Source organism: Spinacia oleracea, chromosome 5, assembly GCF_020520425.1.
Source record: "Spinacia oleracea cultivar Varoflay chromosome 5, BTI_SOV_V1, whole genome shotgun sequence".
In the NCBI taxonomy this organism is placed as follows: Eukaryota; Viridiplantae; Streptophyta; class Magnoliopsida; order Caryophyllales; family Amaranthaceae; genus Spinacia; species Spinacia oleracea.
Window position 1 is genome coordinate 14,432,513 of NC_079491.1, and position 27,250 is coordinate 14,459,762.

The window sequence follows — 27,250 nt, forward strand, 5'->3', positions numbered from 1 at the left end:
TCTATCTTCTCTGACGTCCACCATCTGCAAACAAATCGTAGAGCCCCCTCGTAAAGGACAACATCCCCGTCTTCCCTATAAATTCCAACATCCTTGTGCCCAAGTTTCTGAGATCCCAGCGCTCAGCTCACTCGACATAGAGGAGGGAGAAAATGGCGAAAGCTCGAAAGCCGTCCAAGAATGAAGGTTCCAAGTCCGATTCCTCCTCCGCAGAAGCTCTCGTTCTTCACCAGAAGTTATGCCTTTCGATTGACATCATTAATCGTCGAATTCATGGGTTCGTCTTTCCTTTCATCTGTTGAAATGCGTCTCAATTGCCAATCCCTAGCTTTTTTTTTGCTTCATTTTTTGATTCACGTGCTCAAAAATGTCAATCCCTAGTTTGTTTTAATTTTTAATTTTAGTGCTGGAAAATTCACTTGTATAAAGTTAATTGATTCAATTGTGTGAAGAGATGAGGAGTGGAATTGAGTTTCTTGCTGGAAAATTCACTTGTATTGAGTTCTGTTTGGTAGTTCAAGAGGTTCTCTATCATGACTTGTTTGAGTAACCTTGACATTTATTTATGGTTTTTTCAATTATGTAGTTACACCGAGCTGGAGATTGCTGTCCCTGATAGTGGGGTTATTGGTTTGCATGCTGAGAATTTGGAGATTGAGAGAGTTTCCGTAGATGGGGAGCCAGCAGAGTTTGATGTTTTCCCTCACTATCAACCCGTTGAAATTGAGAACAGGTGGTGTTCTGTGTCTTCTGTGAGTTCTGCTGCAGATGCTGCTGGCGTCACTTACATATCAGCACTGGAAAGAGAATTAGTTCCGAACCTGCTGATCCTTTGCCGTAAGTCAATCGACACTGGAAACCAGCAGCAGGGACAACTGACCCTGGAAAATGGGAGCCAATCAAACAGCGAAGTGAAGCAGGTTTTATTTATATGTTGTGCTTTAGATGAATTTTGCTCTGTGAAGTTTCCCTTATGTACTGGATGCTTAATGTCTTATGTAAGCTGATTCACTGGTTTGTCATGCAATAAACTGAGATTGTTTGTACACGACCTGCACACCCATCCCCTAAAAAAAGGAAAAAGGAAGTAAATACAATAGTGCCTTGGGTTGCAGCTAATATATCTTTTCATTATCCATCTTAAAGAGACATCAAACTTCCTAAGGAATGCCCCATGTGCATTGAGTCTAAAGAAAAGAAGAAAAGAAGAGAGGCGCTACCATTTCCCATAAAGAAATATGAATAGACAACCAATGCTGGAAGATCCTACGCTCTCTTCCGTCAAATTTGTCAGAAAATAGTGTAAAAATGTTTACTTCCCAAAAACATTTATGCTTATCATGCCTCTGAACCTTTCATAATGGTCGAGCAATGTTTTGAGATAGCACTGTTCTATTCCACCTCATCCAAATAGTGCTAAAAGTTCCGAATTTAAGTAGGCAATTGACGATGCCAGGGCTAGTGACTATTCATTTCTCCTCTTGTAGGACATAAGATGTGTGCATAAGGCCTAAGTGCCTTAGTAAGCCTCCTAACCTTTAGCTTATCACTAATTTTGAGCTTTTCCAAGCTTCTAGGCATACAAAAAGATACCCCTTAGAATGGGTACCGGACATGGTGTCCTCACAAAGATACTCGAACAAAACTGCAGATTAGCCCAATTCTTCTGTATCTTTCCTAGAGAATAATGTGGGAAAACCTGCTTTATTAGATGGCTATAAAACATTAATGGCTAGTCTTATTGATCTCTGTTGGTGACTTGGTGGTGGACTTGAGAAAAAGTTTGTTACATGCTTGAATTTGTGGGTTTGAATAAGGCTATTAAGTATTTCCTTCTATTTTGTTTGATCGATGGATTTCTCTCCTTAGTGAAGAATTATGTTTTGAATTGAAGAATCGTCTTAATTTGTCTGGTGTCTAGGGGCTGGACCAACTTTTTAGGGTTGTAAGGAAATTAAGAAATACCTAGTAAGTTAGCAGTAAGTTGCATCTGAAGATAGTTTTTTTTTTTTCGCAAAATCATTAGTGGAGTTGTCTGATGGTGTCTTAAAGAGGTGGCAAACCTTATCCAGACATAATGTTATCCTTCGGATGAAGTTTTCCCATTTGCAAAATTGTCAAGAGTGAAAATAAGTTTGACTGACGGGGGTGTGTTCGTATCTAGCTGATCTTTAAGTTATTTATTTTGTCCGCGATATGGTAACTTAGACATCTTCTCTTGGACGATGTTGTATTAGTTGGTCAATAGTTTTGTACTAGTTTTCAGTCTGGCATATTTCAAATTTTTGGATAGATGGATTTGTTCTGGCACAAGATTTGTATAACGAGGTTTGTAATCTGATCTCTCATGTAGGTTAATGTTGGGTGCAGAATGTGAAGTTGATTAGAATTGACTATTGGGTGGAGAAGGCAGTGGCAGGAGTGCACTTTGATGACGATGTATTACACACCAATAGCCAGATAAGACGTGCACACTGCTGGTTTCCTTGTATGGACGACAGTTTACAGCGCTGCTGGTAACTTGTTGAATCTGATTACTTGTTAATTGATCTCACAGTTTACTGTAACTGATAACACTTATGCTGTTAACTTGTGTTCTTACACCAGCTATGATCTAGAGTTTACTGTTCCTCACAACTTTGTTGCTGTTAGCAATGGAAGGTTGCTTTATCAGGTGTGACACTGAGAACCTATTTTGGAGCTTTATTTAAGTAATATTGTTTTCTTTATTATGCTGTAAAATGCAATGGCTGTTGCTGTTATGTACATATGTTCTGCCATTTTGGGAGACATTATATTATGTTGTAAATGCTGTAATGGACTTATCAAATATTGAAAGTAGTTTCCATGTTCATTTTCAGTTTTAGACTCTTAATGATATGTTTATTACGGAAACTGTTCTAAAATTGTCTCTCTCTCTCTATATTTGTTTTTTTCTTATAAGGAAGCCACAGTTGTTAAACTGTTAATGATATGAGAATGTTATGCAAGCTCAGAATTTCCGAGTTTTCCTAAAAGCATATGAAAGCTACGTAATCTGTTTCCAGTTTAAGTATCACGAGCGGGACATAAGGAACTTTTGTGACTTCAATTTAGTCTTGCTTAGAAATCCTGTTCGCGCGTGCTTTCGAAGTTTATCATGAAACTAAAAAGTCATACGCTTATTTTCCTTGTTTTGTGCTACATGCGTCACATAAAAGAATTAGATACGTCACTGCTAGTATTTGAAGGACGTAGTGCAACCTATCAAGAAAATAATTATAAAAAAAATATGAATAATAACCGGATAATGGATGCTTAGGCTGACCTTCTCTGTTTCTATTCATATACTATTCAACAATTTAAAGAAAGTGACCTTGGGTGTTATAAAAATTCAAATTAGACAAGTAATGAAACATCTGCAGGGGTATAGCCCTTGAGTTGCATCATGTAATCTGTTGAGTGAATATAACTTTGGTAAGGTTGGTCCATTAATAGAAATTCTGTTCATTTGTTGTGGAATTTCCATCCGATTAGTGGCAATCCAGATCCTTTTCACGTATCTTATGCCAATACTTTTATGCGTAAGCTTTTAATGGTGTTTCCTGAATTTTAATGGGTACTAGTTACTTGTATGTAGGTTTTAAGCAAGGATGATCCTCCTCGCAAAACTTTCGTCTACAAATTGGATGTCCCAGTCTTTGCACGGTGGATATCTTTGGCTATAGCACCATTTCAGATTCTTCCAGACTATAATAATAGCCTTCTTTCGCACATGTGTTTGCCAGGAAATGTCTTGAAACTTCAGAACACTGTGGGATTCTTTCATAGTGCTTTCAGGTAGGTCTCCTTATGCCAGTAAAGAATTGTCTTATCTGATGAAGTCAGCTTACTCTCCCAGCCCTACCCCCTATCTCATTAAAGAAAAGGCATTGTTCAATCACACGCCCATCAACTTTGTTGTTTCCCCCCTCTTATATCCCCCGGGTGAATAAAGCTTGGTTCAAAAAGACACTTTACCCATTTTCTTTTCATTCCCGGTAATGCACTGTTCTTTTCTCCTTTGTTTTGGCAGACAATATGAGGCTTACCTTAAATCTCCGTTTCCATTTGGGTCGTATACGCAAGTTTTTATAGCTCCTGAGATGGTGATATCTTCGGTGGCTTTGGGAGCTTCAATGAGTATCTTTAGTTCTCAAATCCTTTTTGACGAGAAGGTTATAGATCAGGTCAGAAGCTCACTCTTATGGTTGTTCCCCTCCTCCATCCATTTTCAGAGTGTAATGTTATTGGTGCACTTGTTCGAAGCATAATGTTATCATGGGCTCATGGTTCTCTCTTTGTGGTACTTTTTATCGCTATCTAATGTCATTTATTTGTTTATGTATGTGAGTGTACGGAAAAGAGTTTCTGTTTGGTGCTTTTGTTTAAGGAATGAAATTTCAGGAAATTGAAGAGGAAAATTTAATAATACAAATTCTACTTCTAAGGCCTAGAGGGAAACCACCCATCCGTTGACTAAGGAGAATGCTGAAGTATGAATGAAAAAATGATCTGCTTGGAAAAGTGTTCAACTTCTCCAAAATTTTTACTAATTCAATCTCAAATTTAAATTTTATTTGATTATCCTGACAAGTCTTATCTAAATTTGGAATTTTAAGAATGAATAAGTGAATTGGAAATACACAGTTGGTAAAATTTAATCCTAGTGAAGATAAACAATGACTTCCATGGGTTTTCTAAGTCATGGTCCAAGGTGAAATTTTTGTCTGCATCCTCATGGTAATTGGCTTTCGCAATTGTATGGTGTTACATGTATATATACGTGTCCATGTAATCTAATAATTGTTCTTGTGTGCTGTCTGTATGTGTATGCTTGTCTAATACTATTACCAAAACACTAGTGGATGACTGCATCATCAAATCAATTTTTAATTAGTAAAAGCAGTTTTAATTAGTAACATAATTCCACTGTAGTGAACATCAGATGAAGAGTATAGAGCCATAGGGGCATGTTTTTAAATCAATAAACAAGACCCATGTGTATAAGTGTAAGACCATTGATGTAATTTTAAGACAGGCAATTAAGTAAATATAGAAACAACTTGTGCAGAAATTGATTTGATATATACAATGTAATCAAATGCTTTTAAGTCAAGCCCTACATAAAGGTCGTTTAATAAAAAGGATGGTTAACTTGTTATTCGGACTTTTGAGAAAGCTGTTCCATGTTTGTGTTTCAAAATCACACCATCTTATCCTATATAGAACTTTGAACTTATATTTGGCCGCTTCAAATGTTAATAACCTCAAAATGCATATATCAAGATAAAGATGTTAAATAGCAGATTTTGAAGTATGTTGTAAACAAAATATTCCAAATTCATTTTTCTTTTGAAGGAAAAAATGTTCCAATTTTTTGAATTAATTTTTCTAGGTTGTCATTTTTGGCTGCAATGTCCAAAAAGTGTGATATAAACTTAAGATTTTCTTTTTGGGTAAAAGGTAAGTATTATAACAATAAGCTCAAAAAACATGACAAGTCCAAAGGTCGCCCAAAAGACAAGCATAAACAGTTTACAACCAAACCAAGCAAACAACAAACTGTTACAAAGAATCCATCCAAACTCTTTGTACAACAAAAGTTTTTATGGGCATAGCGGCTCGAACTCTACCCTTCACTAGGTCTTTGTATGCATTTAACCGTAGTCTCCACTGTAGGAATTCTAAACTCCCAGTACCCCCTTTATTCCTGACTTTCCATATCTGATATAAGCAAGTAGTAGCAACTACAAAGCACACTTTCTTCCTGAAGTTAGAACATCGACTTCTGGAAACCCATATACACCACCAATTGCAAATTAGTATGGGCAACATCCAACCAGGAACAAATTCTGGAAAAAAAACAGCACTGCTAAACAAACAGTAAAAAAATAGGTGGTTATGAGTCTCGGGGCCTTGGCCACAAATATTGCAATGAACATCAGTACAGACTCCAAAGGTAGCAAGAAGAGAAGCGATCCTCAACCTACCTAGCACAGCTAACCATGTTATGAAGCTATGCTTTGGGATATTCATCCTATTCCACACCCATCGTTGCCACACAACCTTATCAAGTTGACCTTGTAGCCAAGTATACCCACTCTTAACTGTATATAGCCCTCTAGGATTTGCAACACAAGAATTACCACTATATCCAGCCATAAACTTGTCTTTTACATGACAAATCGAACGCCATTGCCAACTGGCAGCTTGAGGTGGAGAATAGCTCCACCATTCTTTGCCCTTCAAATACACATGGTCCACCCATTTCACCTACAAACCGTCAGCTTTAGAAGCTATATTCTAGACATACTTTGCCATATTTAGAAGCTATATTGCAGACATACTTTGCCATACAAGCAGTATTCCAGTTAAACACATTACAAACTCCAAGCCCCCCAGCTGACTTGGTTTTGCAAATAAAATCCCAAGACATCAAATGGACTTCAACTCCAGCAGCTTTGCCTTCCCAAAGAAAATGTCTATAAATAGCAACCATCCTCCTGAGAATGCCTTTAGGAGGAACAAAAATACTAGCCTAGTACGAATGCATAGCCAAAAGGACTGAATCAATTAATTGTACTCGTCCTTCATAAGATAAGTTCCTGGTGCCCCAGGTTATCTTGGTATGGTACAGAGTTTATCAATTAAAATTTCACAATCAATAAGCTTCAATTTCCTAGAAGAGACTGGCACGCCTAGGTATTTAAATGGGAGCTTACCTAGGCTGAAATCAGACATGCTTAACATTTGTGCAAGGTCATGATGGCAAACATTAGCAGCATAGATGGAAGACTTGCCAAATTTAGCTTGCAAACTAGAAGAAGAAGAGAAGGTAGCTAACGCCCTCAACAATAAGGGCTCGTTTGGTATGAGGGATAAGGGGTGGGGATAAGGATATTTTATCCCTTTATACTCTTATCCCTTGTTTGTTTACAAGGAATTCTAATTTATTTGGGGATAGGGATAGGGACTAATAGAGCATTTATCCCCATCATTCTGTACCAGGGTAGGAGGAGGTATAGAATGGAGGATTTCTCCTTTTTATGTTAAAAGACTATTTTATCCTTCATCAAAAGGCTAATAAGGAAAGAAAGATGTTGATATGATTTTAGCCTACCATTTTAAAAGGGTTAATATAGTAAATTTAATATTTAATCTCTATCCTTATCATCTACCATGCCAAACAAGGTATAGGGATAAAATTAATGAATTCCCTATCATAAATTCCCTATCCCTATCCCAAATTATATCCTTATCCCTATCCCCTTCTCATACCAAACGAGCCGTAAGGAGACAGATACAAATTGAGGATCACCTTTACAGAACAAGAGTAGATCGTCAGCAAAACAAAGATGATTCATCTTCAAATTATCACACTGTGATGAAAGGAGAATTCTGGTTTCTCTCCAACATATTTCATCAATCGTGACAAATACTCCATGCAAATCACAAAGAGAAGAGGGGACAAGGGGTCACCCTTCCGCAGACCTTTCTTACCCAGGAAATAATCATGAAGTGCCCCATTCAGAGAGACAAAATAACTAGGAGAAGTAACAATTGCCATAATCCCATCAATCATGGCTTTAGGAAAATTTAGAGCACATAACATTTCAGCTAAAAAAGGCCATAAGACAGAGTAATAAGCTTTTTTTGAATCAATTTTCATGATACATTTAGGAGGACCCAACTTCCTGTCATATTGCCAAACAATGTCTTGACACACCAAAATATTATAAACAATTTGCCTACCAGCAAAAAGGGCTCCATGATTAGGAGAAATTATGTTGGGTAACACTAACTTCAACCTATCACAAATAAGTTTCGAAATGCTTTTAAGGATGACAAAGCAACATGAAATTGGCCTATATTCAGTGACTGAAACGGGATGAGAACCTTAGGGACAAGAGTAACTGACGTAGCATTGACCTCCTTAAGTTTAATGTTTTTTTTTAAAAATTATTTTGTTGGGGGTGGGGAGTTGACGAGTAATGTGAGATTTTATAATACGAAGTTATGTATCAGATGGAGATTCATATTCTTTTTGGCTTTCTATGCCAGTTGACTTTATAATCTGTACTCATTCTCAAAGATAGCCTTGCTTGATTACATTACTTTTGTGGAAATAGATGTAAAAATTGTCTGGACTTTGCTTCTAAAGGGTGGAATTCTCTCATGTTTTCTTCTTGAACATTTGCAACATGCAGACCATAGACACAAGAATTAAGCTTGCTCATGCCCTTGCAAGACAATGGTTTGGTGTATATATTACTCCCGAGACACCAAATGATGGTAGGTAACTGCTATAACATCACTAATATGTCTAAGTGGATTCAAATATTGGGCATGAACCCTTTTGTTGTGTTGGCAGAGTGGTTGGTTGAAGGCCTTGCTGGTTTCTTGACTGACACATTTTCTAAAGAATTTTTGGGCAATAATGAAGCACGCTACAGACGGTATAAGGTTCGTGCTACCGTAGACTCTATTTTGGCTTTCTTTTCCGTTTCACACTTAAGCTCGTTTCCAAGTCACTGCAACGTTGTACGACTATTCATTTGGTGTATCAATTATGAAGTAACTCTTCTTTAGGAAATGACTTCTACTGGATTTTCTACATTTGGTGTTCTGCTAGTCTCTCCAAGAGTTATGTGATGGAACTTCTAGATGCTGAATAGAAAGATGTTTGATATCAGAATTGCTGAACTTGTGAAACACTGTCGTGTCTTCAAATCTTTTCAGCATTCAGTAGATTATCTGTCAGGTTTATCTGCATGAAGGCTGCATAAGTGAGCCTTTTGATGTGAACTTCAGATATTTTTTTAATTACAGGCAAATTGTGCTGTTTGCAAGGCTGATGATAGTGGTGCAACAACTTTGAGCCCCTCCGGCCCTCCGAAAGATCTGTATGGTACCCACTCAGTTGGTCTTTATGGCAGAATTCGTTCATGGAAGTCTGTAAGTGCTGGTGCTTTATACCTGATATGATTTTACCGTTTAACCTACTAGATTATTTTGCATATATAGCCTTGTGCATTTCTCATGTGAATTTTATATTAATAGGTGGCTATCCTCCAAATATTGGAAAAGCAGATGGGTCCAGATTTGTTTAAAGGGGTAAGACATTGCTCCTATATTCATATGGATATTCTGGTACTCTGTTTTTGGTGTTTCATTGAAGATCTTTCCCCAGTTTTGAACTACCTCATTTCCAGTGTCACAAATTGTTTCTGGGCTCATTTCCCCAGGTACTTTGTTTCCCCAGTACTTCATTAACAAAGTACCTGGAACTACCTCATTTCCCCAGTACTCTGTTTTTTTTTTTTCAACTTTACATGTTACTGTTTCCCTTGCTATTATGCTTTTGTGATCTATGACGTGTAGATCAAGAGTGTTGCTGGGCTTAATTTTGTAGATTCCTCATCTTTAAGAAACCTACTTCTGATGTGTATATTGAATTTTCATGTTGTGGGTATGAGACAAGGGACTAGTTTTCTTCATGTTATTAGTTTCTAGAAACTAGACTCTTTATTTTATTTTGGATGCCTGAGTGCTTGAAACTCATGCAGCGTTGGCGGTGGTTAGTTATTTGCTGTGGGCAATGGAGTGTAGTTTTTGTGTAGTGAATAGACCGTAGAAAATCCCGATATAAATTGGCCTGCCCCATAAAAACTGATCTAGGTCCATCGATATACCTGATAATGAATCATACTATTCTAATCTGAAACCAATCGAACCTGAATTAAGCCAAAAGTATTACCCTCTACCAGAAATGACATGAATCTGACAGTGTCCAACCCATGTTCACCCCAATCCTGATTATTTATCGGGATAAATATTGTTTTCATACCCTTATTTTCTGTGTTGGCTTCATACTAAATTATAGGAGATGATGTGAGTTGGTTGATTTGAGTCATATGTCTTCTTCAATTATTTAAAGAGTTAACTGTAGGCAAATATATTTGTTTAAGAAGGACAAGTAAATGTTTATTAACTTTTAAGCTTCACTCAATACTTCTGATATTCCGTTCATTAAAACAATGTTAAGAAATCTGAGTTTACCTGACAAATAAGATCCGAAACCCAATTCCCTCAAAAAAAAAGATCCGAAACCCAAAGTATGTTTACCTGATAATATGACATATCATATGAACTAGACTTGACTCAACCGGACCTGGATGCTTGTATGATCCGGAAAAACCTGTACAAGAAATAATTGGTAAGGATGTGATCCAGAACCGATCCAAGCATCGTATTGCTGAAGTGGTTTTCTCACCTTTTGTCCATTCCTGAAATAACACGTGTAAGAAAGAGCTGTTCTGTCAGTAAGTTGTTTCCATGAAAAGTGGCTCCAAGATTTCTCTGATTGTTTTTGTTTATCGTTTATGTATTTTTTCACTATTCTTCTTTCTCGATTTACTTATTTAGTTAATTTATTTCTTCCTGTCGGTCATTGATTAACGGTTCAAGTTGCTGTTATTATCAGTACCGATGGTTTTATTATGACGAGAATGCAAGCTAACCTTTAAAATAATGGTTGTATTTGTTTTTCTGTAGTGGGTTTAATCACAATGTAGGATATAGATTTTTGCTAGCGTGGTCCCAGCTTTATTGTAAACCGGTTAGATGATTGAATGGCTTGGCTTGGCTTTTCTATGTTCTCTAACTCATGTGGTACCATGCATTCCTTTGTCTGTCTAGTTTGGAAACTTAGTTTTGTTTTTGGGAACCCCCCTCTTTTTTATTTAAATTTGTGTATTAAAAAAGTTTTTCAGTTGATTTTCTGTTGTCTGCATCAATGTATAAAAGGCTCAAAGAGCACCTAGGTGATTTGGAGTTCCTTGTGCCTTAGGGGCGCCTCGGTATGCCTCATTGAAGTGAGGCTCACCTAAGAAACAGTAAAAAGTAATTGTGAAAAAATGGTTTGCACCTCTAGGGGTGCGCCTAGGCGTGCTTCTGTGGCGCCTTATTTGCGCCTCATTGAAAGCGCCTCGTCCAAACCACAAAAGGTGGTGGCTCCAAACGCCTCAACTTGAGGCGCGCCTTTTTATACACTGGTCTGCATTCATTCATCTTTATTAGTTCAGTCTGGGTAGCCAAATGATTCATTGCTAAGTTCTTGAGGCTTGATCTAATATTACTTTGCACTTGCAGATCTTGCGAACAATAGTTTCTCGTGCCCAAGATGCTACTCGTCCATTGAGAACGCTTAGTACGAAGGAGGTAATTCTTCTTTACTGTTGTTTAGCATAGGCTATCACCTACCTGGGTTGTGTAACTCATCTTTTTTGCGTTGGAATCTCTGACTTATGTTACAGTTTTTTAACATGTAGTAATCTGTTGCTTCCTCGCTTTTCCCTTATTGTGGTCATTGATGTTGTTTTTCAATTTCCAGATAATTTAATTTGTCTAGTTATGTATTTTGATTGTTGCCTGTACCCGTGCAGTTCCGCCATTTTGCCAATAAGCTTGGTAACCTTGAACGTCCATTTCTTAAAGAATTTTTCCATAGCTGGGTGGAGACTTGTGGTTGCCCCACCTTAAGGTATATGTTTTTTCTTCAGTATATATATATTTTTTAGTATTAGTTCTCCTATAATGTGCTCACTTATAATTGTAAGTTCTTTTTGTGCTTCTTGCTTGTATTCTTTCTGAGTTAGCAAAATGTTCATGTAGGATGGGATTTTCTTACAATAAACGCAAGAATTTGGTTGAATTGGCTGCTTATCGCGAGTGCACGGTTACTCCCAGTGCAGTTGCACCTACTACTAACAGTAACATCGATTCTGAAAATCGGGAAGGTGATAGTGGCTGGCCTGGCATGATGACTATCAAGGTTCACGAACTTGATGGTACACACGACCATCTCTTACCCATGGCTGGTGATGCTTGGCAGCTATTAGAAATTAAGTGCCATTCCAGACTTGCTGCTAAACGTTTCCAAAAGCCTAAAAAGGGTTCCAAACCTGATGGCTCTGATGACAACGGTGATACAGTTACAACTGTGGACATACGCTCTGGGTACTTCATATGCTTACTTCTAATAAGGTGACAAGATTACTAGTCATCCTTTTGTCTGAGTATGAATATGCTTTTTGCAGTACAGATTCACCCTTATTATGGGTCAGAGCGGACCCTGAGATGGAATATCTAGCTGAAATTCACTTTAACCAACCTGTACAGATGTGGGTAAGAATTATAATACCTTAATTAATAAAGTTTTTTGTATACATATTATTCTGAGTCTGTATGCTTAAAGTTTTAATTACCCAAGATGGATTACTTGCTAAAGTTGGTGCAGCAGTGGATAGCATAATAAAAAAACGCGGACGTGGTCGCGTTCGCGGTAACGGTCACGTTGTCGCGGAAACCGCTTGTAACAGATGAATAGAACGGATCGTGGCTGATGTGGTGTGAATTTTTTGTAAAAATTCACATTAGCATGTTTACGCCTTCTTACTACATTTTAATTCTAAAAAGTATTATATCAACAAATATGACCAAATCTAACATATTATGAGTGAGTATTATATTTTGTGAACAAATAACCAATCGAAATATCATGTTTCATAAACTACATAACTAATTACTGAATATTTTAGGCCAATTTGTGCAAAAGAACGGTGTAACGTGGGAAAAAACGTCCTTACGTGGTGAGTCACAATTACGCAACGGACAACGGGGTGAAAGACGTGCTTTTTGTCGCACCGTTACGTAACGGGGTTTCGCGTAATGGCAAATCCAAAATCCGTTACCCGAACGACCATTATGTAACGGAATGGCCGAGTTTTAATTCCATGGTGGATAGTGATAAGAGATCGTTGCTTGTGAACAACTTGGTATTGAGGGTTTTCCATCTATTTCCAAGTACCAAAAGCTGAATAAATAAGCTGTAACACATCTTTACAAGTCTTAGGCTTTGTTTGGTTTGGCGTAAAACGTTTTCAGTGAAAAATGATTTTCTAAGGAAAAACACAATTTCAAACTAATTTTCTTTTATTTGGTTCCTTACAAGAAAATTAATAGAAAAAGAAAAATGGGAGAAAATTAATGGGAAGAAGGAAGAGGGAGGTGAGGAAGAAAAGTGGAAAAGTGATTTCGCGTCCTTTGAAATGGAAAATGTATTTCCACCTTTGAGGGAGTTATGAAAAATTGTTTTCCATCCTTTGCCAAACCAAACAACGTAAAATGATTGAAAAGGGAAAAATCGTTTTCTATGAAAACGTATTACACCAAACCAAACAGAGCCTAAATGATGATCAAATATCCTTGTGGAGTTACGCTAGAGCACTAAATCAAGCAACTCGTTTATTCCTCCATATATAGCATTTGAAAATGTTGGCTGATACTCGATATATCAGTTCATTCATATTGGTTCCTCAACTTGTGGAACTTATATTCCTGAGTCGTAAAGGGGTGTTACCTGTTGTCCAATATGGTTGATAAAGATCCATTTATGCTGAAATGGGTTGATATCATTATGGAGGCGGATTTTGAATTGCGGTCTTTAATCTTTTACACAATGCTGCAGTATAGTTAACTTCTTACATGCTTGTTGACCATTATTGCAACCACGGCCATAAACGCGATCTAAACCTTTGGTTTGGATTTGGAAATAGACATATAGTTGTGGAAGTAAAGAAAATTTCCCCACTGGATTGGCAGATGACTGCAGATCAGTCAGAAAAAGCTATCAGACCTAGAAATTAAAACTTCATCTCACTAACATTTGGTAAAACCTGGGGGGCATGTCCGCAGTCTGCTTCCACTAGATTTGAGGTACTTTGTTAATGGAGTTTGTGTAGCATAAGCGTGTAGGTTCCCGTAAGAACACAGTCACAGAACATTACTACATTGGTTTCATGTTCTGTAACAAAGAATTGATGGGGCTTTAAAAGGAAAATATCATTTTATAAGGTTCCTCTTTGTGATGCATCGGTGAGCTTGATTATAATTTTGTAATTATAAACAGAAAGAAATAGAATAGTAGTGTGCTAATTGGTGGTGCACATATAGATGGTTGGGTTTTATTCTTCCATTTTCCACTATATTTGGAGGACTTTGGATTAATAAGGAAAGTTTCTTTTGAAGATATACTGTTTCTGGCTTTCTGCTCTCATTCGTTTGGCTGCACTAGAAAACATAGTATAGTATAAAAGAAAGGGACTAAAGGTAAATCTTCATGGAGACAAGGGTGACGTTGATTTTGATATTCTCTCAGATTAATCAGTTAGAGAAGGACAGAGATGTTGTTGCTCAAGCTCAAGCAATTGCAACATTGGAAGACTTCCCAAATATCCCATTTCCAGTTATCAATGCTCTAACAAATTTTGCTGCTGACCCCAAGGTTAGTATTAATCTTGATTTTCCACTTGATTTTGCTTCAATTAACGTTTTACGTACGTCACCTTTTTCCTTTTATTTGGTTTTAAGGTATTCTGGAGAGTCCGAATTGAAGCGGCGTTTGCACTGGCAAAAACTGCGTCGGAGGTATGGTGGGCCTTTTTTATTTCGCCAAAATAAAGGGGTGTCCTAGGTGGTATTCTGAGGGAGGCTGAATTACTTTTCATACTCTTGTCCAAATTATTTCAGTTCTGAAGTAGATTTTGGCCTGTGCGATGATTAACGTTATTTTCGAACATAACCTTATGTGAAAAACTGATACTCCTGTATCTCATAAGTTTATGTGCTCTTATGGGTCATTTGCGTGGAGTTTATTTTTTGAATGATCTTGTATCTATGCCATTTTCTTGAACTTCCTCGTCATGTACTCTCATGACGTAAATTGCAGTAATCCTATTTACAGGCAAGATGCTCACTTGATTACGAAACACTGATTAGGCTGACTGGCTGAATATTGATATTAATAACTTTGAAGGACAGGGGATTGACTTTTGTGATGATGTCCCCAAGGCTGGAACGTAATTCTGTTGTCTTGTCTTGCCTTGTGTATTATTTCCTCCGTTTCTTAATGCATGTAGCATTTTAGTTTTTGCACTATTTGTTTATGAACTTTGACCTCATTTTAATATTAACATATAAAAATAAATGTTATTAATTTTTATTATTGTTGGGTTTATCTCAATAAATGTTTTCATAGGATCAACTTTTCATATTTTTTCTAATGTATACTTAAAGATATTAGTGGTCGAAATTTATATTTAAACAGTACAAAAAAGTCAAATGTTGCATGTATTTAGAAACGTAGGAAGTAAATGCTTAGTATTGGAAACACCTTAAGGTGCCTTGACCTTAGGTTATATGGAGTGGTCTTCTTCTGTTTTAAGTCTGTGACAACTTTATAAATCTTTCTACCTGGACCAGTTCTGATGTGGGCTTATGATTTTTTATCAGAATTAGAATGCATTTTTTTCGTGTCTGATCTTCAGCTTGTTTTCCTTTTTTGCTGCAGGAGACTGGTTGGTCTGGCATGCTTAATCTTGTTAGATTCTATAAGGCTAAAAGATTTGACCCTTCCATTGGATTACCTAAGTAAGCCCACTGCATTAGCTGTTGTATATTGCTATTTTAACCTATTTTGTTACTAATTCCAGAAATATCTTTTCCTCGTTTGCCAGGCCTAATGATTTCCTTGATTTCTCTGAGTACTTTCTACTTGAGGTAATGCTATGAGGTAGGATTTGTATCAAATCCGATGTTTGTACGGCTTGGATTGATTTTTAGTTTGGTCATTTATTTTGCCTTTCTGTGGGACCTTTCCATTTGTCACTCCCTTCCTTACTCTCTGTCTTATTTTGTTGTCAGGATTTGGAATATTTGTACAATGGTAGTTGTAAAAAGGGGTTATAGAGTGGAGTACTGTGGATATGTAGTCTAGTGAGGCTGGGTGTGTGATGTTCCTGTTTGTGTGTAACATTCTGCTGCTACTTGTGTCTGAGAAGAAATTTGGGTGGTATATTCAAAATCATAAGGGAAGAACATATGATATTCTAATAATTTAATCTACTGCTAGTAAATGAAACATATCCCTACAGATACATCTCATATGAATTCCTTCTCGCCATAATATCCATATAGTTGCATATCATGTAATTTTTAGGACCATGCTTAGTTGTCGTGTTCATTAGCACCTTCTAGTACGTCACCCTAATTATCAAAGATATCTGTTCCGAAATAGAACCCTACATTTCGGAAAATCACTTCACATAGAAAAAGGACCAAACCCATACAACCTCTCTTGCTCGAACTTTTAAAATAAAAAATGGAAGCACTCAATTCTGTGCGAGTCTGCCTCACATTTTCCTACAAGCCCCACCCTTCTCAGAATAAAGTTGCACCACCTGATCTGCTCTGTCTCATTCTCATAAATTTATAAACCCCACTTCAGATATTTTGTTCCTTTGACTTGGTCACACCTTCTCTTCCTCCCATTTTGGGAACAATTTTTTACACTTTTACCCTTCCCTACCCTGCATAAAAGGACCCACACACATATATTTGGCTACACTCTCTCTTCCTCCCACTTTGGTAACAATGTTTTACACTTTTACCCCTCCCTACCCTGCATAAAAGGACCCACACACATATATTTAGTTAAACCAGGAAAGTGAACCAATACCTTTTAGTTGTGAACTTTTGTTAACACGTCCCTCTAAAAGTTCTTTTTCGTAAACAGCTTCCTAGCTTTAAATATTTTGTTTGGGTACCACTTCCAAATAATGAAATATATCAGGAAATTCCATTTGTAACGTCCACATCTTCATTTTATTTTAATAATATTGTAAATGTGTTGAATTTTCTCTTAATTAAATTGGTGACGATTAAATAAACTTTTGTGACTGGGGTTACAAATTGATGGGTTGAAATTTCCAATTTATTTTTATATTTAATGAATCGGGGGTTTGAATCGGATTAAAAGAGATACATTTAATGTATGCAAATAAGTTATCTTAACCTTGATTGGAGAATGGGAGAGTAAATGGAGAGGGAGTAACATTTATCAAGGTGGGCTTTAAAAGAAAGGAAAAGAAAAACTTAAGCAATGTGGTTTTAAACACTTTATTTCTCAGGCAGTTTCTCATCTCTCTAGATGAAAAGTTTCATTTGGCATCCCGTCCAATTTTTGAAATTTATTGATTTATAAAGTTATGTAATTGCAGAAATGCAATGGTCTCCTGTATATGGGCATTGTTTGACAAAACTTGAAACTACCAACAAAATCTTAAATGTGTCAAGAGTCCTCTAGGTTGTGGTGATTGTGCCAACCAACTTACTAGGTTGTTGAACTTGTAACACTACGCAATAACATTATATAGCTGTATTGCGTGTACTATAGATATTTTGAGAGTTTAAGGATATCCCGTCAACTTTTTAAATTTATTTTTGAGCCCTTATTTTCCTTTTTTGTTTGATTGGTGACAATGACGATCTCCTACGACGATTCATGTTAGCCGACCCCAAATCATTTTGGGACTAAGGCTTTGTTGTTGTTGTTGTTGTTGTTTTGAGCCCTTACTTTGCAATTGCAATATCCTTCTGAAACTGTATGGGTATTGTTTGTCACCTGTCATTGTAGCATAAGAAAGGTTGGTTAACCTTTGACATGTTGAGGTATTGTTGCTGCCGCCGTTCATTAAACGTGGGATGTTGATTTTCTGTGATTGTCTAGGCCATTCCACATGCTGTAGCTACCGTGAGAACTGTGGACAAAAAGAGCCCTAGAGAAGCTGTTGAGTTTGTCTTGCAAGTCCTGAAGGTGAATTTCTTCTTTGGTGTATTCTTTATGATGGTTTTTTCACTAGACTTTCCTCAGGTTTCTTCTTAATGCTTTAAGGAAAGACCAACACTTCATTCATATATCTGACGCCAACCTTTCATTTATTCGATTTACTTCTAGATTTGATTCACAAACATAGATAAATGAGTAGAAAAACTCACTCTTATTAAGGGCATGCTTGGTTTTAGGGTAATGGGTAATGCATTAAGGGGGTAATAAATGTCAAATTAAGAAAAATTAAGGTGATTGGAGGTTATGATGAGAGGATGAAGTGGTGGTAAAGAGAATAAGCTTGTTGGTAAAAAGAAAAGAAAAAGGGGGAATAATCACCCTCCTTATGGGTTGTTACCCACCTTCCTAATAGGATAATTATTACCCTCGTTTTGGGTAATAGATCCCCCCTTCCTCCCTTCTCCTCACAAAACCACCACTTCTCATCATAACACCGCCACATCACCCTCTTTGCAACCACCTTAATTTACCTTAATTTTTCCTTTATTAAGGTGGTTAGACTTTTAGTACCCCCTAATCCATTATTCCCAACCACAAATTATTAGGTACACCCGGTTGTACGTAGCTCTACGTGCAACCGGATCGTTTTGTATTTTTTAATCCCTCAAAAAAAGCACATTTTTCAGTTTAAAAGCACATTTTCAGTTTAAAAGCACATTTTTACAATTTTAATGCACATATGTTTTTCAAATATTATGATATTGAATATCGATCTTCTTCCAATTGGGAAAAAAATCTAAACTTAAAAGGTGAGCAACCAACATCAGTTTACATATCCTCTCAAATTCTTCGCGCTCGTATGTTCTTTTGTACTAACAATGTATTCTTTTGAAATGTATCTGCTTTTAAGCTATAAAAATGTACTTTAACCTGTAAAAATGTGCTTTAAACTCTAAAATTGTGCTTTTTGAGGGGTTAAAAACCAAAACTACCCGGTTGCATTTAGAGCTACGTACAACCGGGTGTACCTTTTACCAATTGATCCAAGCATGCCGTAAAAGAAATTTGTTTGGAAAGGGGTGAGGAGATCAATTATTTAACTTCACTCTCAAATTCTGAACACTAAAAGCTTTGATGAAGCAAATCTTTTGCCCAACTCATAAAGAATCTAAAGCTTAAAGCATATACAAGCATAAAAAGGTTGGAACTTGGAACATACAAAACATTCTAATAAACTGTACCCACATCTGCTACTTACAGTGATTTAGAGACTCTCAAAGATGACACATACTCCTACAAATAAGTTCAGTATATTATACTATTATAGACACATAAACCTAACTTTTGATTCATCTTTGAAAATGTGTTGAGAAGTTACCAGCTCAGGTTGTTTCAACTTTATTTTGATAAGTTGTTTTTAATATGTGATGTATTTGCCATGTATGAATTTTTTATTATTATATTTTATGGATCCTATCTGATTTCTACTAAATAAATACTGAATTTTTCTAATTTATGTTGTCAAGCTTATTTCTAAACATAAAACCCAAGTGTCAGACAGTGATAATTAACCAAAACCAAACAACCAAAACTGAGATTGACAGACACTATAAACTGAAGCAACTCAATTGCTGAAATCCCCCCTCCCCCTCCCCCTCCCCCTCCTCCTCGTCTCCAATCTTCTCTATTTTGCATGCTTGAACCAAACCTTCGACCAGCGACCTGCCCAGAATGCGTATCTGTTGTCATGGAGGCAGCGAAAGACGGGCTGTTTTCCCTTACCACAATCATGCTCCACCAGGGCCACCACCTTACACCTCTTACAATAAGGTGGAAGCCAATCATACAACACCCTTTGTTCAACAGTCTCTCCTTGAGGGTCCTTCACTAACGTGGGGGACTCAAACTCAAAACACCCATTTACAAGAATCACAAGGACTCGATTCTATGTCCAAGCCTTATACTACTAGGTGCTCTGCAGTTCTGTTCTTTAGTTTCAGCAAATGCATTTTTGTGGTTTTTTCTCTTTGCTTTCCCCCTTTGCTCAAAACACTTGTGAATGTTGATTTATCATTTTTCTTTCGATGAGCCTTGTTTTGTATGCTGCTTTTAGTGAAAACTCCTGTTCCAAGGCAATCCAGTTGTATTTCCTACTTAGTTGCTTCCACAAATGCGTTAAAGTTGCAACAAAACAAACTTTATAACTTGTTCTGACACCCCTCGTCAAACAGAAATTTATAGCACAAATGGATAAGGAAAAGGACTTACAGTATGGATGATTGTAGGGGTATCTTTTTTTCCTCTTTGAAGAGAATTCATCGCTGGGTGGAGTGTTTAGGGGTTTTGTGGACTTCTGATGTTCTTAAAAATGTTGGAGTGACGGTAGAAGCGTAAGCACCCGTTTAAATAGATCAAAGAACCTTTAGCTAAAACAGACTAGGGAGTAAGGACTCAAACATTAAAAATAGTAATGAAGGTAATATAAGAATATTGTTTTGAGTTATTCACCTTCTTTCACGTAGTCATCTTTGGTGTTCTAGAATCAAGGCCCTAAGATGCATGTTGTGCTTTGTGTTACTCTTATCTATGCCCTTCACTGGCAGTCCTGTGAGATGCTACAGCTAGTGAATATGAGTTTTCTTCTGACTATCTTGATGTTTTCGGATGCTATTGCAGTATAATGATAACAGTGGTAATCCTTACTCCGATGTATTCTGGTTGGCTGCTCTGGTTGAAGCTATTGGCGAACTTGAATTTGGGCAACAGGTTTCTGGTCCCTATCTCTTCACCTCCTAATATCTTTGTTTGTTTTTGTATGATGATTTCTCATAACTTTTGGCTTATGCCTCTTGATTGTTACACTTAATATCCTCTAAGCCCTATAGATTTTATTTTTGTTTTTCCTATTTCTTTTCCTCTTGTTTTGATTATGCGTATTCATCCAATAATCTTTTCCTATTTTCCTTCTGTTGGGGCACTGTTGATTAGACTTCACTCATCAATTATACACCATTACATTTGTGAAAAGCCAGCTACGCTACTTCCAAAGGAAACATATTTTTAAAGATAATTTTTTTTTTATCACTTTTCTAAGATTCAAGATTTCAAGGTGCTACGAAGTAGATCTAACAAACAGGTTGTTCAGATCACGCCGTTTCAGGTTGAATTAATCCAGGTTATCTTTGTAATACCCTCTAGATTAGTTCTATTTGATTCAAGTATATTACTGTTTAGGATTAATTCGGGTCTGTGCTTTCTGGGTCGGGTAGGGTGCGGTCGTTAATGTTCCTTCTCGGATATAGTGGGGTCAGAGTCAATGTTAGGTGAGTATCAGGTGGGTCAAGTTATATACACCTCCGTTTATTTTTATAATTGCACCATTTGAAATTTACATATTCACACATTCTCTTTTATCAATTTTTTGTGATTTATACATAAGGAGTTATATAATAATGTGGGATCTTGTTAGATTCGTCTCGATATATATTTTCAAAATATCAACTTTATAATTTTAACTAATGTATAATTGAAGATATTAATGCCTAAACTTTTGCATTGATAAGCGAGAAACATCAAATGGTGCAATTATAAAAGAAAGCATAGGAAGTAGGTCATAATGGAATTTTTTGTTTGTGTTCAACTCAAACCTATATTTCTACAAGTTGATTGGGGTACTACTCGGTTAATATGATGTTGAATCCAGCTTCCAGTTTATCATGATTTCTTTTATGTCGTTATGTTTTATTTTTACTTTTTAATTGGATATGTGGAGAATTGTGGATAGAGTACTTTGTCAATTTGGTTTATGGGATCTCTTCTAATTGTCTAGGTCTTATTTTTGGTTTTGTTTGATTTGTAGAACATAGCTTTTCTATCATCGCTTCTCAAGCGGATTGACCGGCTGCTGCAATTTGATAGGTGATTCTTTTTTGCTACTTTTCTAGTGTGTTAGTATCATGCGTAGATTGCTTGTTATTAATTTTTTGTTTGTGCACTTGACATGCATCAGGCTGATGCCAAGCTATAATGGGATCCTGACTATCAGTTGCATTAGGGCTATAACGCAGATGTCACTGAAGCTTTCAGAATTCATTCCTCTTGTGAGTTAAATCACATTTGTACTATCACCTATGTTTGTGTTCTTGCAATTATTAACCCTAAACGGTGTTTCTAATTTATTACAGGATAGTATTCTAGAACTTATCAAACCATTTCAGGACTGCAAGGCAATATGGCAAGTAAGAATTGAAGCTAGGAGAGCCCTTCTTGACATTGAGTTTTACTCTAAAGGCATAGATGCAGCATTGTTGTTGTTCATCAAGTTTCTGGAGGAAGAGTCGTCCTTAAGAGGTCATCTTTTTCAAATTCTTGTACAGAAGATCATGCTAATCTAATATGGTTAATAGCGTTCATATTTCATCTTTCTTTGACATTCAAATGATTGGACGTCTCATTAGCTCTCATTCGTTTCCAAGATGTATGATTGTCAGATTAATAACCCCTCTTTATATTAGATGTGAACTTCATAAAAGGAGGTAGCCCCCTCCCCCCTCCCTCTCTCTCCCGTCAACTGTATTGGGGATTTTGGGTATAGAACCGTAGAGCTTTTATGGATAGTTGTCACATCTGTGTCAATTGTGTGGTACGAAAGACGTTTGTTTCCAGTGTTGAACGTATCCTTGAGAAAACTTGTCTTATGGAACAGAACTTGATTTTTCATTTAATTTTGGGAGTTGGAATTTTCTAAGTAGGTAGTCCCATGTTTTCTTTTATTTAACTACGAACGATGGAGTCATCAGTATGATTTTGGATTACAGCGTCAGTGAGGGTACTTTTTGTTGATCCTTTTCTTATGTTGTTCTGTATGACTCTGTTTTGTATGTAGTGTGAGCTCTGGTTCAGTGAACATCAAATTATGCTATTTTTTTTCCTGTTTCAAATTATTTTCCCCCACATTATCAGGGCAGGCAAAATTGGGCATACATATCATCCGGTTGAGCCAGATTAGTGCTGGGTCTGGATCTAGTGATGATGTCAGGAGCCAAACTCTTGTGGCTTTACTTCGTTTGCTTGAAAGTCGCATAGCGTTCCGGAATGTTTTTCTTCGGCATCATTTGTTCTGCATTTTACAAGTCTTGTCAGGGAGGTGAGTTGATTGACAAATTTCAATATCTTTATTATACAACAATGTGAGTAATGTTTTCGGGCAAAAAGTGTTACTTTCTGTTGCAATGAGTGTACTTTGGCTGGCTGTTTGGTTGGTGGTAATAAATTAAGGTTAATGATGACGAGTTTAAATCAACGCTCACAACTATTATGAATTTAGCGTATGAACCTTTTGCCAAGCATGGAAAAGCATACTTTAAAAGAAGGTCCATAACACAAGTTATGAGAAAGTCAATGGAAAAAAAGAAGGGAAAGGTTCACGATAGGTATGTGAACAGACAACATGTCCTGGATGAGGATACCGAACTAAGGATTCTTCTATTCTTTTTATCAACAAATAGACTATTTCCCTCTGTTGGAAGCCCATAGGTATAATATATCTCATCTAATGATGTAAACAATACAGGCTGTTGAGCCGGCTAGATAACATCTCCCATTTCTTCATATGATCGTTCCATTTCATATCTTTTGACCCACTGCTAGATCCTCACAGCATACAAAGCGGGTATAGCCGAAGTTTTGTAAAGATATCCCATGTCAATGTCCGTGGTAAACTGGTAATGCAGCTCCATTTCAGATAATTACCATCTGTTAACAGTTTTACCACTTTTGAAACATTACACTGTATTGAGTGGTGATTAAAATTTATGAACGGTGTCACTTAGGTTGGGGGGGGGGGGGGGGGGGGGGGTTGTAAACAAGCATTGCCGTTGACATGCTGAAACTTTCCTTGGGAAATTACCTATAAACTCGGTTGCCATTACTGCCATCTTTTCCTGCTATGCCTAACGGGCTGTAGGGGTTTTTTGGAAATGGGAAGTGCAGGCAAGAGAAGGTAGAATTTCTATCTATGGATTTGAATTCGTGAATATCCTTCCTCCTCCCACCCTTTCTCTATTCTTGAGGGAAATATTTTAGAATTCCTTTTTCTTTTTTAAATTCCTTTATGCGAAGTATGTTTTATTCCCCCTGTGTTTAGTTACCCCTTTGAATGAATGCTAATCATGAACTTTGATCATCTCTTCTGCCCCCCCACGATCTCTCTCTCTCTCTCTATATTCCTGTTATTTACTGTCTTCTCATTGTGCTTAGTATTTCTCTCTTTTTTAACCTTTGTAATTCACCATTCCATCATATGCTGGCATTTCATATTTTGACGTTATTAAATACCTGAATAATCTATTGACGAGCCCTGTGGTTCTTGGCTTGTAGCCTTGGTTTCTAATTCATACTCTCAGTGACCTGATTATCTTTTTTGATGACATCAATCATCTCTCCTTCGTCTCAGTACCATGCCACTTCTCAGTAATTATAGCTTTGTAGTTTTTTTATTGCAGTGTAAAAAATTACTGCATTTGTTGACAACAAGCAATCCTACTGATTGTTTGTGTTCTTCTGCGTGAAAGCTTGCACACATAAGTTAGCAGAACTCTGTTCTATTGGCGTTTTCACTCTTTAAAAATCATTATAGGTGTTCTACATTAGCTGTTATTGATATAATTTAGTGTTTCCGTACTTGCATTTCTCTGCTTAACATGATGTCATTCAGTGCTTGTTTAGTTTAAAAACGACACTACCTGGTCCTGTGCTAAAGCTTCTATAGAAGCATTGAGAGTTCTGGATGTTGATACTGATGCTGTTTGCCAAAACCAAGCTTCACAGAATGTCTTCTGTAGTATTGTTTAGAACACTTCGTTTGCAATCTACCGCCTTTTTCTTGTGATTGGGGGCTGGAATTCAACTGGCTGGCCATTGACTACATGCATTTTTATTTAAAATGTAACACTTCCCATTTTACTTTCAGGCGCCCAACTCTGTATGTTGTTCCTAGAGATCACATGCGTCAAACTGCAGAAATTTGCAGTGAGCAAAGGAATAATTTCCTAGCTTTTATCAATCAAATGAAGCCAGCAGAGCATCCTGTTGAAATCCAGAGTCCTTTCCCGGATAGATTGATTGAAGATATGTGCAAAGACGCGGATGCCATATCCAACAGTCAGGAGCAGAAAATGCCTGTTCTGGAAGCTTTCAAGGATATCGATACTGTATCCAATACTCAGGTGCATGTAATGCCTGCTTCAGAAGCATCTGAAGATGCTCAGAAAACTGTCAGAGATGTTATTACCGATTCCGATGCTCAGGTGCAGATAGTTACGGCTCAGGAAGCTCTGAAGGACGTAGATACTTTTGCCAACAGTCAGATGCATATAACACCAGCTGAGGGAGTTGTTACCAATTCCAACGTTCAGGTGCAAATTATTCCTGCTGAGGGAGCTGTTACCAATTCCAATGTTCAGGTGCGGATTATTCCTGCTGAGGGAGTTGTTACCAATTCCAACGTTCAGGTGCCAATAATTCCTGCTGAGGAAGCTCTGAAGGTTGCAGATAATCTCTCCAACAGTCAGATGCAGGTAACAGCTCAGGGAGTTTCCAGAGAGGCAGATAATGTTTCCATAAGTCAGGAGCGGAAGACGGCAGTTTTTAAAATCAGGGTCAAGCAAACAGCAACATCTAACCACGAGAGATCTCAGGCGGGTCATAATGAAATTCATCCAGTAGCTAGCAGTTCTGTTTCTGTTGATGCACCCCAAAGAAATTTAACAGAAGCTGCTGTTAGTGTAAGCAATCAAATCACCGAAGAAGTGAATTCATGCCAGGGTCGTGGGTCCCATTCCCATATGACAGCCAGTATTGGCAGTGCCAAACTAGCTACAGAAGGTGATGAGTTTGGGAAAGAGCTCTTGTGCACTGCTGATTCAAGCAACATTCCACCACTACAACAGCTTGAAGATCGCTTATCACCCAGTGTTGCCAAAGACAACCTTCCGAGGTTGGAGATGCAAAAACAAGAAACATTGCAATCACTGTCAGTTGCAGCTGAAGAAGTCGATGTGGTTTCACAGAGCACGGTAAATCCAGAATCGCATGGGAAACATAAGTCGAAGAGGAAAGATAAAGAAAAGAAAAGAAAGAGGGATGATCCTGAATATTTAGAGAGAAAGCGTTTGAAGAAGGAGAAGAAGAAAAAGGAAAAGGAAATGGCGAAATTGATGAATGAGGAAAGAAAGGCCGGATCAGGTGATAGGCACAACAGATTAGACAACGACAAAAGATTGTTCAGCAATGATACAAACACAATGGCCATATCAACTGATTCACTGGCTAAGACTGGAGTACCTGCAAGGAATTTGGAAAGTGTTGGGCGTAAACCTCGGGACCAAGAGATTCCAGTAGAGGCGCCATTACCATTGCCAAACAGGGATGAGTTTGAACATCGGGAGGCGACTGTAAAATTGAAACAAAATGAATCAAGTGGACCAAAATTAGTGTTGAAGACAAGTGATAATAAACCTGGAGCCCCTTCAGGCGGTACAGGCCACAAACTGCGAATCAAGATAAAAACCCGAAGATAAAGCCCCCAACAAAATTGTAATAAAAACTAGATTGTATGTTCTACCTTCTTTTTTCTTCAGGCCTTGCAAATGGTTTGAGCACAAGGGAACTACCATATAGTGCCTATTTTCTTCCTTGTGGTTTGTTCCCTTTCCATGCCACGCTAAGTTCATTTTATAGTCGAAGTTGCCTGTATTGATTTTTTTTGTTTTCTTTTGAATTTTTCCCCCAGTTAATTGCAGTTCGAATATATCGGGGTTTTTCCCCAATTTATTTCATTTGGATGCGATGCCATACCAATGGTTTGAGATTATAGGGTTCCCTTTCCTGCGCAAGATTTGCTGATTAAGGTCACTTTTGAGTCTACTTAGATGGAGCATGTTGAGTTCGAGTAGTGTGAAAACAGGAATTCTAGGAATACGGCAAGAGTCTGAGATAGAAGATGCTTACTCTTATCGGCTCTATATTCTTGTATGAAGCTGTTCATACTTATATGCAGACAATCAATTCTGAATCTTCATTGGTTGAGGAAAGAAAGGCCGGATAATTTCTGAATCAATACTTTGAGGAAAGAAAGGCCAGATTATTAGTTTGAGGAAAGAAAGGCCGGATCAGGTTATAGCTGTTTTTCCTTGATATAGGGAACTTTTGTTTTAGATAAGTGAGTTTTGAGAATCTCAACTATGTAATTTTGATTCTGATAGTAAGTCACATTCTTTTTTAGATATTATGAATCATTACTGGAGAAATAAAAGTGTTTTTTTAAAGGTTTTGAGCCTCAATTATATGCTCCTCAATGACTAACTAATATAATAAGCTAACAACATGTAACCGAACAGAGCCTTATGAGGATTGAACAATATTCCTATTTTATGATGACATTCATTCCTATGCTTTTATTTGTAATGACAATTAGGGGCGAGTAAAAGGTCAAGTTATCTTGAATCGGAATCGGAACCAGAACTGGTATATGTCAGTAACCTG

General features: G+C 37.2%; 1 protein-coding gene across 3 annotated transcripts; it reads left to right on the forward strand.

Annotated features, from left to right (window-relative positions):
• LOC110789488 (transcription initiation factor TFIID subunit 2) lies at positions 1–26,579 on the forward strand. Of its 3 annotated transcripts, none has more exons than XM_021994162.2 (25): positions 1–277; positions 587–920; positions 2,371–2,516; positions 2,608–2,674; positions 3,620–3,819; positions 4,055–4,208; positions 8,229–8,313; positions 8,393–8,484; positions 8,851–8,976; positions 9,082–9,135; positions 11,173–11,241; positions 11,466–11,563; positions 11,695–12,039; positions 12,120–12,207; positions 14,240–14,365; positions 14,452–14,508; positions 15,431–15,510; positions 15,597–15,639; positions 17,648–17,734; positions 20,384–20,473; positions 21,567–21,625; positions 21,717–21,807; positions 21,892–22,057; positions 22,670–22,853; positions 24,678–26,579. In XM_021994162.2, exons 1-25 carry the CDS (start codon positions 153–155, stop codon positions 26,284–26,286), a joined length of 4,575 nt encoding a protein of 1,524 aa, XP_021849854.1. In that variant the 5' UTR covers positions 1–152; the 3' UTR covers positions 26,287–26,579. The 3 variants fall into 3 exon arrangements, with proteins under 3 accessions (XP_021849854.1, XP_056684817.1, XP_021849855.1); XM_056828839.1 differs by lacking the exon at positions 1–277 and having other exon boundaries at positions 783–920; positions 2,354–2,516; positions 3,620–3,687; positions 3,768–3,819; XM_021994163.2 differs by lacking the exon at positions 1–277 and having other exon boundaries at positions 783–920; positions 2,354–2,516.
• Positions 26,580–27,250: the final 671 nt, after the last annotated feature.

Excerpts from the sequence above, each read along its gene's own strand:
- LOC110789488 (XM_021994162.2), top strand. The coding sequence starts at position 153 with ATGGCGAAAGCTCGAAAGCCGTCCAAGAATGAAGGTTCCAAGTCCGAT. Across the intron at positions 11,564-11,694 it reads TGTGGTTGCCCCACCTTAAG|GATGGGATTTTCTTACAATA; the intron begins GTATATGTTTTT and ends ATGTTCATGTAG. Across the intron at positions 15,640-17,647 it reads CTGAGTACTTTCTACTTGAG|GCCATTCCACATGCTGTAGC; the intron begins GTAATGCTATGA and ends GTGATTGTCTAG.